This window comes from Petromyzon marinus, chromosome 23 (genome assembly GCF_048934315.1).
Source record: "Petromyzon marinus isolate PM22_M1 ecotype Great Lakes invasive population chromosome 23, UKy_Petmar_22M1.pri1.0, whole genome shotgun sequence".
NCBI lineage: Eukaryota > Metazoa > Chordata > Hyperoartia > Petromyzontiformes > Petromyzontidae > Petromyzon > Petromyzon marinus.
In genome coordinates, this window is record NC_133689.1 from 15827371 (window position 1) to 15842128 (window position 14758).

Consider the following 14758-nt stretch of genomic DNA (forward strand, 5'->3'; position numbering starts at 1 on the left):
ACGACGCCAACCCCTTGGGGGTCAAATCTGTGCCATCGATCACCGATTCTGACACACTTCCAGGACAGTTGTATGTAGTCTCAGTAGCACTATCAGTGATTTAAACTCTAACAATGGCTGCTGCACCCCTTTCACTAAGAATGCAATGCAACCTGACAGATTCACCACCAACCACTGGGCAGACACCGGGAGTGCGCTACGATAGAGACCCATTGCTGGTAACAGACTACGAGTGCCACACACCCCTTCCCCCTAACTCTCTGTAAAATATGAAAAAAAACTTTTTTTATTTTACCAGGTGAGCCCCACTGAGCTATAGATCTCTTTTTTAGAAGCGACCTGGCCACAAATGTTAGCCCAACAAAGTGGGTTATCATGTGGAAATGTATCGCAACCAAATACTCTAAACGCATATTTCTAAATGTAGAGGGAAAAGTCGGAGGACCCGGAGAAAAATCCACATGATCACGGGAAGAACATGCAGTCTCCAAATATACAGCAGGCGTTGGGGTCAAAATCGAACCCACGACCTCCTGTATACCAGGCGAATGCATTAACCTGACTGTCCTCAAAGATTCCTTGAGGAAGTAACCTTCTAATGTAAGTATGTATGCATGTTGAACTTCTTTCGCACCGTACCTTGGCCAACCGTGCTGTTATAATCATGATAAGTTTATATCTATGACTACAGGACTGCCAACAACACAGTCCCGTATATTTCATAAAAATGGTTGTATATTAAGTCAACACGTGTAAAAGATCGATTGAAATGAATTGGAAGGAGATAATATTTAAACTACCCCTACAGGTGGCAGTGCTACAGTATTGCATTTCAACCAATACTAAGAATTATATAATGTTAGTGCTCCTGTTAAATCAGGCTGCGCTCCTGACCTGAAGGATGGTTTGAGGATACAGCCTTCCAACATATCTGGTATAGATCATACTACTTCATGTAAAACTACAGTACAGCACTGATAGCAATACAGTCCATTACATGTTGTATTAAGGGTTGTTCATGCGTTAGAAGTAGACAGTAATTGAAATTACGCCTGCAGGTGGCAGAGAACCACGCCACGCTGGTGCGCTACACGGCGCTGCTGCAGAACCTAACGGTGCGCGTGGAGCGAATGGAGCAGGGCCATGACTGCTACACAGAGCTGGACTATAAGCTGCTGCGGGTGGAGATCAGGAAGATGGAGCAGCTGGTACAGCAGCTGAAGCTGGACGTCTCCAGCGCCACGCACGATCATCTCCACCCCTGGTTCAGTCACGATTGTCTCAAAGGCACGCAATTGTTTCCATCAGGGGTGCTGCAATGCCCACGGTTCCTTTTGGGCAGATATGCAGACTCAGCTTTTGCAGCTGAAGGTGGCACGTAAAAAGGGGAGTACCTTGGATCACTGGAATGCGGAGGCAGCAGTTCTTGCAGTCGCTGGACTGTGTTGGATGGCTTCTCATAGAGAGCTGAATTGAACTTCACGAGCAAATTTGTGAGGAAAATGTTAAAGCCACTGCTTCAGAATTTTCATAAATTTTGTGAAATCTGTACACAGTATCTGAACATGGAAAAGCTGTACTGTACTTTCTACTGCATGTACAAAATGGTGTTAAAGCTCGTGAAAAAATACACATACTGACAAAAAATTACAGCCCTTTATCATTGCACTCTGGTCATGGCGGAGCATTTGGGGGGGGGGTTGGGTGGCACTTCATGTAAAATTAGGGATTTCGATCGGATCATTGGGGTTTATCTATATATAAAAAGGAAATTTGTAAATGTGTCTGTTCAAAATGTTTAGCATACTTCCTGACATGCAACTTGAAATGTGCCATGTGGGTACTTTCCAGACTGTACACAATGCAAAAATTAGAAAAATAGACTTTTGTTTTTTTTTGGGGGGAGGGGGGGGGGCGTAATAATGGATATATTTTGCACGGCAAGTGAGCTGTGACTTCACATCTGTGATGTCACCCGCGCATGCGGAAGCGTCACGCAGTGTGCCTGTTTTTAATTGTATCACTTAAAGAACCAGGCTCCAGTCTACATTATAGACTGCCAGTACACTCACCCAGCTTAATAACCAGGCTCCAGTCTACATTATAGATTGCCAGTACACTCACTCCGATGAAGAACCAGGTTACAATCTACATTAGTGTTTTAATTATTATTTATTTTTAATTTTTTATTCACTTTATTATTTTTCTATCTACGTGACTTTACCAAAAGAACCAAGGAATAGTATGAACTATTCACATATTTTGAAAAAAAAGTGAATATCACTTTTACTGTATGATGATATACAAGAAACTGGTAGGTTATAAAAACCAAATAAGAATTGAAAGTAAAATACTTTGTTAGAGCTGCCTGAGGTTGTAATTTTAAGCATTTTTTTCCTCCGAATGAAGTGAAACACTTAATTATTGATTTCCAAATGTAATGACGCCATATTATTTATGAAAAAAATTCAGAGAAAGAACATAACACCGATTACTAGTCATTGTTGTAAATGTTCAGTGCAGTAACTCATAACATAACTTGCTTCCTCTGGTTTTCCCCTCCACATTTAGAAACATGCATTTAGAATATTTGGCTGCTATAAATGTCCACGTGATAAGCCACTTCGTTGAGCTAACATTTGTAGCCAGGTCGCTTACGAAAACGAGCTGTACAGCTCAGTGGGCCTAACCTGGTAAAATAAAAAAGGTTGCATTCTCAGGCACGTTCTTTGGCTGCTGTTCCATCATCCGCCTTGTCCAAATGCCATCATCTCTTCAAGAAATTATTCTCCTCGTGCGTTTATGACTAAAATAAAACAAATTAGGTTACCCTGTGTGTATGTATCACACGCTCGTCTTATAGACACACACAAAGACAAAAGACCCCCGCTTTAGCCTTAACATATTTTTTGTAAAATATATGGTTCAAAGAAGGCCGTATCGGGCATAGGCGGGTGTTGTCTGACCATACTTCACCAGTGCGTGCCGGTAACGCTGGGAGAGCGGGAGGTAGCGGGGCTTGACCAGGACCGGTTCAGATATCAGTCGCCTCTGATGTTCGCCGTGGTCGGGAACCGAACTCGGCTGGGATTTGAAGCGCCGTGTGCCAACCACTGTGCCACCGCTCCATCCCCACTGTACAGCACCGTACTCAACAACAACAAAAGCTTCAAAATACAATTCTGCAATAACGTATCATGCAGATAAATAACTCGTGCGTACAAAGTATGTGTGGGTGACGATCGTCCAGTAAATCAATGATCGCTCACGGAATAATTCTTCAAACAGTCGTGAAGATTAAAGCTGCAGGCATTGGCCACGCGGCACACAACACATGAGCCTCATAAACACCAATCTTGAGACTCGGTGAAGATTTGCTCAGTAAATAATTGACATTATTATGTCATTGTTATTATAGGACCAAACTTAGTACACGTAATGCTCTCGTGTGCGTGTTCGTGTAGCGGTTAGCGCGTTGCGTTGCTGTGAACCTGGCGACCCGGGTTCGATTCCCGCTCACGGCCAACACCGGTGACGATTTTATCTGAACCGGTCCTGGGCCTCCCCTAGGTCCACTCAGCCTCAAATGAGTACCTGGTGCGGTGTGTAAACATCGCCACTGGGGAGACAAAGACGGTCGGGCGTGGTGCTGGCCACCCACCCCCTCGTGTACCGTTCCGGCCTTCATAGGTGCTCGCTAACAGCACTTGCCCCTACAGTCTGTTAAGGCTACACGGGAGATATTTGTCTTTGTTGTGTCTATAAATGATGAGTAGCGATGGTAGTCTGTACTCGAGAGAGATGTTTGTACTGTACACGTGTCTGGAGCGTTATACACGAGGGGGTGGGTGGCCAGAAGCACGCCCGGCCGCCTTTGTCTCCCTTGTGGCGATGTTTACGCACGGCACTCGGCACTCATTTGAGGCTGAGTCGACTTAGAGGAGGGCGTAGAAGCGGACCGGTGTTGGCCCCGAGTGGGAATCGAACTCGGCTCGCCGGGTTTATAGCGCAGACACATCAACACACAGACATCAACACACAGACATCAACACACAGACACATCAACACACAGACACATCAACACACAAACACATCAACACACAGACACATCAACACACAGACACATCAACACAGACACATCAACACAGACACATCAACACACAGACACATCAACACAAACACATCAACACAAACACACCAACACACAGACACATCAACACACAAACACATCAACACACAGACACATCAACACACAAACACAGACACATCAACACACTGACACATCAACACACAAACACATCAACACACAGACACATCAACACACAGACACATCAACACAGACACATCAACACACACATCAACACACAAGGCACATCAACACACAGACACATCAACACACAAACACATCAACACACAACCACACACCCCTCACCCTCCCCTATAAAATATCCCAATTACTTAAATACTTCAACTAACTTTACTTTATTAAAACACGTCACGCGAGTCTAAGTCCAATCGTGTGTTCTGATTATTTTTAATTTATAAGTCAAATGGCTGTGCGCCTCGAGGCGCCGACATCAACAGCCGCTCTGGTCAATGGCCATCAAAATCAACAGCCGCGCAAACGAACCAGATCACATTTGATACACTTACAGAACGCCATCGCACGGCGTTTATATGACATGCTACGTAACGATGTTGTCGTGGATTGTAACGCGTTCACCATTGTTGTTGTTGTTGTTTTTGTTGTGGTTCTCGTGAAGGGCGCGGTTCTCGCGAGATCTCGTGACGGGCGCGGCTCTCGCGAGATCTCGGTAACCCGGAAGGGGCGGGGTCTCAGAGACGGTAGGGCGGAAGCACGCATCAGACGGCGGAGGGAGGCGGAGAAGTTGGCTGTGACAGTGGCGCGGAACACGAAGACGGCCAAGCAACGCGAATCACAGCCCAGCAGTGCCGTGGAGTCCACGACGGCGACAACAGCTATGGCGAACGAAGCCGACATCCTCTCGCTCTGCGTGGCCATGGCGAACATGACTTTCCAAGGTGCGCGTCACTATCGCACAACACAGCAGCAATAACACACAACACAAACCTATAACATACAAAACACACATCAGCATTAATGTACAACATACAGCACTGTCGCACATGTATTATAATGTAAGTTCACAAATTAATATTCTCCACTGACTCAGATTTTAGTCCCCCCACCACCGTGTCCACAGAGCATGAAGTGTGCATGGAGACCCAGGCTACAGCCAGGAGTCCTCATAGAGGCCCCAGACCCCACATGTTTGAGGAGTTGTCTGGGTTCCCCGCACGTGGTGGAAAGAGAGGCGAATATGCACACCATATGGGCACCTGGAAAACAAGGAATGGTGCAGGATGGACACGAGGTGATGGCGGAGGCTCTTGTAGTAGCGGAGGACGAGATGCTAGAGATGGCCGAATCCCCCGCTCCCATCGTATGAGTGGACGTGGAAATGTGGACAAGGGGGATAGGTCGGGTTCCTGCCAGCGCCGGTAAGTTTAACTGAGCGCACACCGTGCATGTGTGTGCAGAGGGGACGCGGTGATTAGGCCACTGCACTATGTACCTGGGGACCTTAGTTTGATTTCCAGCCATGGCTACATCAGTGGAGATTGATATATGAACCGGTCCCCGGGCCTGCCCAAAGTCGATTTGTACCTGCTGCATTGTGAAAACTTTAGCAGCAATGGGGCAGTGAAGGCGGCCGGGTGCGGCTGACCAAACCACCCACCCCTTTACATGCCATTTAGGCCTTAATAGGCGCTCACTGACATCACTTGCTCTTACAACCTAGGTAGGCTACAAGAGGGTTATTTACTCTATATGATCCGGAAGGCCACCACAATACTCTTTTCCCATAGCGGTGAATGAGGCTCTCACCTCAATCCTCGGAGCCCACATCTGATTCTCCATGGTGCGCACGCCCTGGTTTTCATACAGCATCTAGAGATGTGTTCGAGTTAGACGCTATATACATCCATCAGTGTTTAGCTATTGCGTTATTTTTAGAGTCGGGGCATAATTTCAGCTGGGTCTGTCTGGGTCAGTAACATTTTGACTAATAACCTCAACCCGGCGCACCACATCCAGTATACATCTTGCTCTGCCTGTGGCTATTAGTCACGTTCCTATTATAGTCGACTAGCGACCTAGAATATAATGCAAACCTCGAGTAGAGCCTGGACACTGCCTCTGTCTGGGCAAAGCGCAGGTTTTTCTCATGTGCCTAATTCTTGCCCTCATCGCTGATGTTCTGTGCTGTTGTGTTTTGTTTGTGGTGCACCTGCGTTGCCACCACCAGCGGACCCTATACGATGTCCATCTGCAAGGCGCAGCGGCAGCAGCTGCTGATGGCCAAGCGGCGCATCTTCAAAGCCGATTCTGCGGTGCCAAGCCAATTGTGCTGGTTCGAGATCTCGGTAAATGTACTGGGGGGTGTGCAAACGTGGAGATGGAGTATCCTAGGTATCAGGTTTTGAGAAAGAAATGCCAATTATAAAAGGTTAACAGTTGCACCAAAATAATTATAGAATATAGAGACTTGTCATTTTGGTGACCCAGGTCACTCTCGGAAATGTATGCATTTAAACTTATTTCACACCATACATAGCCAACCATGCTGACCGGAGGTGCGGGAGGACAACTAAACACAACAAGTAGTTATAGGGAAATGAGTTGTCAATTTATATTTAAGAGTGCATAGCTCCAGTAGCTTCCTGATATTGGAAGAGCGTTCCAGAAGGCCGCAGAAGTGCATTTGAATGCGCTCGATGCAGTGACTATCTTTTTTCGATGAGTGGCCAAAAGCCACTACGAGGATGACTGGAGCTCATGTGATGGTTTATGCTCCTTGACAAAAAGTGAACACATCCTGGTCTCTTGAATTCTCAACTGGTTAAACGAACTAAACTTTGACGTTGTAAAGTATCTAGTTTAAATCGACATGCAACATTGATATATAAGAATAGATGTTAGCCTTTCTGGCAATAAAAATAGTGTTAAGATGTTATAACACCATTTTGAAACCTTTTGCAAGGAATCATGTCTGCATTAACCATATATGCTCGTGGTGAACATGCAAACAAAAAACATGCTCTGGTAGTATATGCATTGTCTTTTAAACTGATTGGTCCACACCATAGACAGCTTTCTTTAGAGCCATGCCCTCTTAAACTTGTGATGCTATGACACTTTTCCTATATGGACGCAACCATATATTTATACCTGGTTCAGTTTGTTAACATCACCAATGGGGAGACAAACACAGCTTGGTGTGGTGCTCACCACATCACCGTCTGGTGTACCTTTCCGGCCTTAATTAGTGTTCACGAAGAGCACTCGCTGCCCCCAATACTCTGTAAGCCTAAACAGGGAGTATTTTCTGTGGTTGGTTGAGCAAACCCACTGCACTCTGGTCCCGGCTCCAGTAATCACCCTGCTGTTAGAGTGGGTATCTGAGCTTGGTCAATTTGACCTAAAATAAACGTACAGGGCCATTACGTAGACAATGTTAGCAGTGACAAAGACAGCCAGGTCTGTGTGTTACTATGCCCACTGCTGTGCCAAGTCAACTCAGCGCGGCTCAGGCAGCGACAGGTTGTTTTTCTACTGCAAAAGCCGTGTCACTGAGTGACACGCAATGCGTGTAGATGACATGGTGATGCTGTGTCCTCACATTGTGCTTAAAATTGGTGCACCCCAACAGACCCTGTCATAGCAGCCAGTTTATGCTAATGGGGGATGCGACATGTGCGTGTTCTTTTTACAGAAATGTTTGAGCCAAAAATATGACCCTACCAACAAAGCTCTGGACTTGAAGGCGGTCAGAATTAATGAAGGTAATTGAAACAAACATTTGTGTTTTTTTAAGTTTACTTTGCACTCCTGCACATTGACAACTTGTCACAACTCAGCTTTATTATTTGAGCCGAGAATCGTTCATACTGTTTCTTTAGTCTCATTTGTTCTAGTTTATTCATCCTGTTAGCCTAAAGATATCATTGTCATGTCATTTTAACTAATATTTAATTAATTCATCCTTATACGCATCACTCACTGTATGCATCGCGAGGGTAGGAGTTGAGTTGAACGCAACGCGTAATGAATGCACGATCACCCTCCCCCACTCCCCAGAGCTGGAGGCACGTGGTGTCGACCTGGTTTTGAACCGGAAGGACCACATGGATGGTCTGAACAAGATCATCCGAGAGAATATTCCAATGGTACGGCCTTCTCCTCTCCCCACGTGTTTTAATGCTTTGCACCTAAGGTATAGTGTTGCTGCGTTAGCTCTCTTGGTCCATTCGTCTGTAGGGCATTATTACTCTTAAAACACATTCCTGCAGAGGGAGCTGGTAGGAACGTTGCTTGCCTCGAATGATGGCTCAACGAATTGGCGGCTTATAATTTAGAGATTGTGAGCATCCGCATACTCCAAACGCATGTTGTTGATTCTCCACGTGGAGGGAAAAATGTCGTGAAGATGGCCGGACGTGGTTGGTGGCCACCCACCCCCTCGTGTGTGCCGTGGCCGCCTTCCCCACCCCGCCCCTCCCTCCCCACCCAGCCCCTCCCCACCCTCCCCTCTGCACCCAGCCCCACCCCTCCCATTTTTGGATGGACGACAGACGGACACAATAATCCCTTGTGGGCTGGGTGGAACCAGGAGGTTCCTACCAGTACAAAATACGTACCAAACTGCAGTATAATGTGGCATTGGTATTAGCGACTAGATTAATTAGTGCTGGATTAGAGGCGCGTCGCCACACGTGGATGTTGGTGCGTGCTTCATGGTTGCGTAGCCCCCATTTTACCTCGCGGTCATCGCCGACCATCGACTTGAGATAAAACCAAAACGAGGCACGGCACGACATTTACATTGCTGCTATTGCTGCTAAACCGTAGGTGGTGGCACTGCACTGCGCTACGAACCTAGCGGCCCAAGTGTCTATTCCCGCTCACGGCCAAAATCAGTGACAATTATTCTGAACCGGTCCTGGGCTTCCACTAGGTCGACTCAGCCTCAAATGAGTACCTAGTGCGGTGAGTAAACATCGCCACTGGGGAGACAAAGGCGGTCGGCGTGGTGCTGGCCACCCACCCCCTCGTGTGCCATCCTGGCCTTCATAGGTTCTCGCTAACAGCACTTGCTCCTAGTCTGTTAAGGCTATACTGGGGATCTTTGTCTTTTGCCTCCCTTAGAGGGGAGCGGTAGTGCAGTTGTTCGCACGCTGCGCTATGAATCGAGCGACCAGAGTTCGATTTCCGCTCACGGCCAACACCAGTGACGATTATCTGAACCGGTCCTGGGCCTCCTCTCGGTCGACTTAGCCTCAAATGAGTACCTAGTGCAGTGTGTAAACATCACCACTAGGGAGACAGAGGCGGTCGGCGTGGTGCTGACCACCCTTGTGTACCGTGCTGGCTTTCATAGGTGCTCGCTCACAGCACTTTCTGCAAAAGACTGTTAAGGCTATAAGAGGGACCTTTTTCTTTTCTGTGCCTCCCTTGCTTTCCACTCCCACAGATCACATCCCTGAATCTAACGTGCAATGACCTGCACCGGTTGGATGACCTGGCAAAACTTGCCCAGCACACTCCATCTCTCAAGAAGCTGAACCTCTCCAAAAACAATGTGGGTGTGAGCGCCGTTCAATAAATCGCGACGTGACGCTCGCATGCCTGGTGCACCTCTGGTGCGAGCGTCGCGTTGGTTCAGATTCCTCGCCACAGCGAGTCGACCGTTCGTTACGCGATTCAATCCAAGTATCGATATACCTACTATTATATCTTATATCGTCTCCTTTTGTTTTGGTGCTTGTTCATTTCCGATTCGCTTGATATTATTTTAAGCATGTATTGGGTATCAGATATGCCTTTAATTAGTGGAAACGTAATTAATTATTTAAATGCAATGAATACACAAATGTGAAACGTACTATTGCAGTTTAGTACATCAACATGTATCACCTATGGGTGGTACCTGTTGATGTACTTTGTACAGTAGGCCCGCAACTCCGCATCAATACGTCAATTAACTTCAGTCATTGCACTCACAACGCATGCACCAAATGGTGTGTCGGAACCAGTTCTTTATTATTCATGCAAATTATATGCACGTTAAATTAGGCTAATGACACATAAGAGACAGACAAGGCAGACAACTAATTATATGGACAAAACATATTGGGCTGCATGAACAAGATAGGCAACAAGACAGTGCAGACAAGAGAGTACAGTGAGACATACGATGAGACGGTCAGTACAAATGGGACACAGTACATACTGGACAGGACAGACCACACAAACAAAATACAATTAATACAAACAAAAGACGAAACATAGCATGGACTCTTGAATTTGACCATTATGCTGAAATGGGCTAATTAATCAATTAAGTTGAGAGCTGATACATTCACTTAGAATATGTGATTGCAGTATTTGGCCTCCTTTGTTAACCCTTTTCAACGAATATTAAAGGAATTTCTGCATTGACTCTGCCCATTCGTAATGGAGGGCAATGTAACGTTCATAAAATGTGATCCAATATAAACGAAATGTTTGTATAATGTGTTGTTACTATCAAGGACACCCAACTGAATACCGCACACCAATGATGAAAGGGTTAACCAAAAGAGATGCAAACTATAGCACAAGGGACTGTTTACAAATATGCATACACATTTTGCCGTGACAGCTGCGCGTCAGCTTTTGCACGCTAAGGCAAATGCATTCTGCAAAGCGTTACAATCCATGCGTGGGCATGGATTGTAATGCATAACTTGTGGTAAGTTGCCCAGAAGCATGGCCCTTATGCCCCTAATTGTATGGAAATATCTCCCCTGCCATGCAGCTCAAAGATGTGAGGGAACTTTACCCACTGAAGGCCTTCAATTTGAAAGAGCTATGGCTGAACGGGAATCCGCTGTGCGACTCCTTCCACGACCCAAATGCCTACATGAGGTACCGCTCCTTCGTCATGAACGCGACATTGCCCGCTTACCCATTCGCCTGTCCGTCCACGCAGCTCCCCACTCACCCAGGCACTCACTCGTCCTCATGCTTATCCACCCACTCATCTACATGGTTTATCTTTGTGGTTGCCTGTTCAACCAATGGCTCGCCCGCACGCCTACTCCCCCACCCTCCAGCTTCACCCATGCACTCAACACCCCGCTCGCTCATGCGTTCATCCACCCGGTCACTCACACACACTCCCTTGGCCTTGTGTCCCATCTCTAACTGCATGTGTGTGTGTCAACAGCTTCGTGCGAAACCACTTTCCACAGCTCGTGATCCTGGTGAGTGACCCTCCACAGATGCCGGCCCTCAAGCTATCCCCACTCTCTGTGATATTTGTGTCTCCGTGCATTCCAGTTTCCCCACACATGCAAAAGTGCTTGTGATCAGAGGATTTTGCCAAATGCACCAAGTAAAACACTTCTGAAGAAGGTCATCATTTCCTGCCTTGGTCAAACTACTGCTGGATGAATACCTCCCCTAAGCCATTGAAATTTCTCATGATTGCGAAATTGTAATAACCCACCTAGCACCTGCCCATGAACAACTGTTAGATGGGTTCCATCTCATTGCTGCATTCTTGATCATCAGCCATTAACCCTTATGAAGACGTGTCCTGCCCGAGCCCACTTAAGTTTCTTAATTGTTTGTATAAGAGTTCACTTAAGAAAAGGTTACGTGCAGTTTACAGATGACACAGAGGAACATGAGCAGCTGTTGAATGTCATCTGTTTTTTGTTTTTGTCCTGCTGGCGGTTATCAACATCATCACTTATTGCTTCAATCATCTATCTCTAACACCATCTTTGACTATCTTCGTCACACATCTACCATCGTTACCACAATCATCACTATCATCATCATTGCCACAAACACCACCACTATTGCCGTCATCTTCATCCTGACCGCCAACATCATAATGTAATTCCATCATCACCATGATCCCTTTCACCATAACTACTACTTCCACAACAATCATTACCATCTTTACCATTATCTTCATCACCACGACTACTGTTTCCATAATCATGCTCACCACTATAATCAATCACAATCATTATCGCCATGATCTATACCACTTTTTATAACCACTACCTTCACCATTGTCACCATCAGGATGGGCAGATGCTTTCGCAGCTGCGAAGTTCTACGCCTGTGGTGCCCTCCACGCCTGCGGTGGTGCACAGAATTGCGGTACGCTTCGCTGCAACAATGAGAAATATTTATTCTCCCAACTTTTCGAGGGCCATGCGGCTCTTTGGCCACAACCCTGGCATTACTCCTACCACTTCCCATCCTCCATTTTGTCCACAGCCAGATGAAAGGAACAATATTTATTTTAAAATAATTATTATTAGAGGTTTAACGTATGCTTGAAATGGCTTAAGCATATACCAAGCTCTAATCAATCACTTGTTTACATATCCACCATTTTATTTTACAAAACATTGGCAAAAACTTAAACTTAATCAGCAGCAGCTTAACAGTTGCACCTCTTGTGCACTGACTTTGTGACATTATGACTGTTTCCGAAGTCGGCCAACATCAAAGCGTGCAGCTCCCATAGGAAAGCGAGCAAAGCGGCACAATGTAAGGGGTTTACATGACCCACTTGGAGTGGCGTCGCCCATTCAGGCTGCCATGGGATCCAGGCCAGGCCTAGTTATCTGGTTGGCAAACTGGGTAGTCATGTTGACGTCTCTCCTGTGTGCGTGCGCGCCCACTCTCGGGTGGCTGCAGGAGAACAGCTGGCAGTTCCAGCAGTGTGCGAACACCCTCATGGAACTGAACGTGAGTGCCGTCCCATCCGCACCGTTTATGGACACGACTGATAGCAAACGGTCGGGCGCATTCGCGTTTGACGAGCATCACTAACGATACCGCCCATCTCCCCTTCTATTCCACCCCTCTCTCTCCCCCCTTCCCTCATCACTGTCGCCGTCCGCCTCGGATCTCCGAAAACCGCGGTCGCCTACCTTCATCGTTCCTTTTCGTCCGACTACCGGACGGATTCCACGGGAGGCGTTCGTACAGTGAGCAGGCGTCCGCCGCAGATTGCTGGCGATCTCGGCACACATTCTCCTACCAACCCTTTCCTCCACAACCCTTATACATTGCAATTTATTTGTTTTTACCCCATTTGGGGGGAGAGGAAAAAAATAAAAAAATAACTATATTTGAAACTGTGTCCTCAAACTCACGACACACTAACACCTTGTACCCTGGTTGTTATTTCCCCCCACCTATAACCATGACATCACAAGACGCTGGCATGACGCAATGGTTGGTACACAATCCAGAAGTCGCTAGTTTGATCTGTTATCGTGGTAATCAATGGAAACGTTTCTTAAATCCATCCGGCTTATGTCCACACAACCGATATGCTTGAGTGGATAAACAATTGGAAGAACGCAAACATCCCAAAGAAGCGCCTCATTGTGGATCAAACCATCAGGAAGCTCACTGGCCCCTCACCACCGCAAGCAGTGGGACTCCATACATCAGATCCAACCTGGCCATGGCAGGAGAAATTTCCTCCACAAATTGAAAAAAAAAAGTGTCACCAAAATGCCACTGCAGGGCACCGCAACAGTGGAACACGTGCACACACCAGGAAGCTCTCTTGACCTGGTGAAGACCTCCAATACCAATAAGAGGCCACGGTCTTGGGTTATTCTTTGTGCTTTTGGGGTCCCTGACTCTGTTCACAATCATTAAGGACCATTATGGTGGGAAGGCCCGTGTAAACATACGGACCCGAGTGTCAGAGCCATTTCCTCCTGTTTACCGTGGGGTGCGACGGGGATGTCATCTGGCTCCGATACTATTTCACATAATTCCCGGTCGTGGCCAATAGCAGTGGTAAATTATATTTGAACCGGCCCTACTCCTCCCCTAAGTCGACTCAATCTTAATTGAATACCAGGTGTGGTTGGTAAAAATCAGCGCTGGGGAAACAAAGGCGTTTCTGGCAATAACACCCCAGCATGACAAGTTTGCGTCTGACTGGCAGTTTCTTAGCACAAGCCACTGTATAAAGTACAGACGATATGCATCTGACATTATATTCTCAGCATTTATGCGTTTATGTTTATAAGCAGTGTTTAGTAATAATTTTTAAAGAACCTCAAAATATTCAACTTAATTTTCGTTCACACGGTGAAAAACAAATGCAGTGCTGCTCAGCGGATTCAGGGTGAGACAACTGCAGCCAAACTGGAGTTGGTTAGAAGCACACTGCCCAGGTACGGAAACTTGTCTACTTTCTGTACTATTGCCCCATCACTCACACGATGACAAACATCCCCCCTATAGCCTTAACAGACTGTTGGGGCAGGTGGTGTTAGCGAGCACCTATTAAGGCTGGCATGGTATGCGATGGGGTAGATGGCCAGCACCATGCCCAACTGCCTTTGTCTCCCAAATGGTGTTGTTTACACACCGCACTAGGTACTCATTTGAGGCTGAGTCGACCTAGGGGAGGCCCAGGACCGTTTCACATAATCCTGACTGGTGTTGACCTTGAGCAGGAATCAAACTCAGGTCACCGGGTCTGTCGCGCTGCGCGCTAAATACGTATCATCATCATCATCACTGATATGGATAGGTGAGTTGATAGAAATTACATTTAATTCAACAGTTAATGGGCCAATTAACCAGTAGTTAATTAAATATGGGAGCAGTGGTTTACACACTGAAATATTAATT

The 14758-nt window shown here is 46.5% G+C and overlaps 1 protein-coding gene across 3 annotated transcripts; it reads left to right on the plus strand.

Moving 5' to 3' along the window:
* Positions 1–4831: 4831 nt before the first annotated feature.
* Positions 4832–13226, plus strand: LOC142925700 (nuclear RNA export factor 1-like). 3 transcript variants are annotated; one of them, XM_076069067.1, is made up of 11 exons: positions 4832–5043; positions 5196–5523; positions 6333–6450; positions 7800–7869; positions 8165–8253; positions 9558–9665; positions 10884–10993; positions 11295–11331; positions 12167–12244; positions 12791–12841; positions 13085–13226. In XM_076069067.1, the coding sequence occupies exons 1-11, from the start codon at positions 4983–4985 to the stop codon at positions 13085–13087; spliced, it is 1053 nt and encodes a 350-aa protein (XP_075925182.1). In that variant the 5' UTR covers positions 4832–4982; the 3' UTR covers positions 13088–13226. The 3 variants fall into 3 exon arrangements, with proteins under 3 accessions (XP_075925182.1, XP_075925183.1, XP_075925184.1); XM_076069068.1 differs by having other exon boundaries at positions 5226–5523; XM_076069069.1 differs by lacking the exon at positions 5196–5523 and having other exon boundaries at positions 4844–5043.
* The last annotated feature ends 1532 nt before the right edge of the window (positions 13227–14758 follow it).

Excerpts from the sequence above, each read along its gene's own strand:
- LOC142925700 (XM_076069067.1), top strand. The coding sequence starts at position 4,983 with ATGGCGAACGAAGCCGACATCCTCTCGCTCTGCGTGGCCATGGCGAAC. Across the intron at positions 10,994-11,294 it reads GACCCAAATGCCTACATGAG|CTTCGTGCGAAACCACTTTC; the intron begins GTACCGCTCCTT and ends GTGTGTCAACAG. Across the intron at positions 12,245-12,790 it reads CGGTGGTGCACAGAATTGCG|GAGAACAGCTGGCAGTTCCA; the intron begins GTACGCTTCGCT and ends GGGTGGCTGCAG.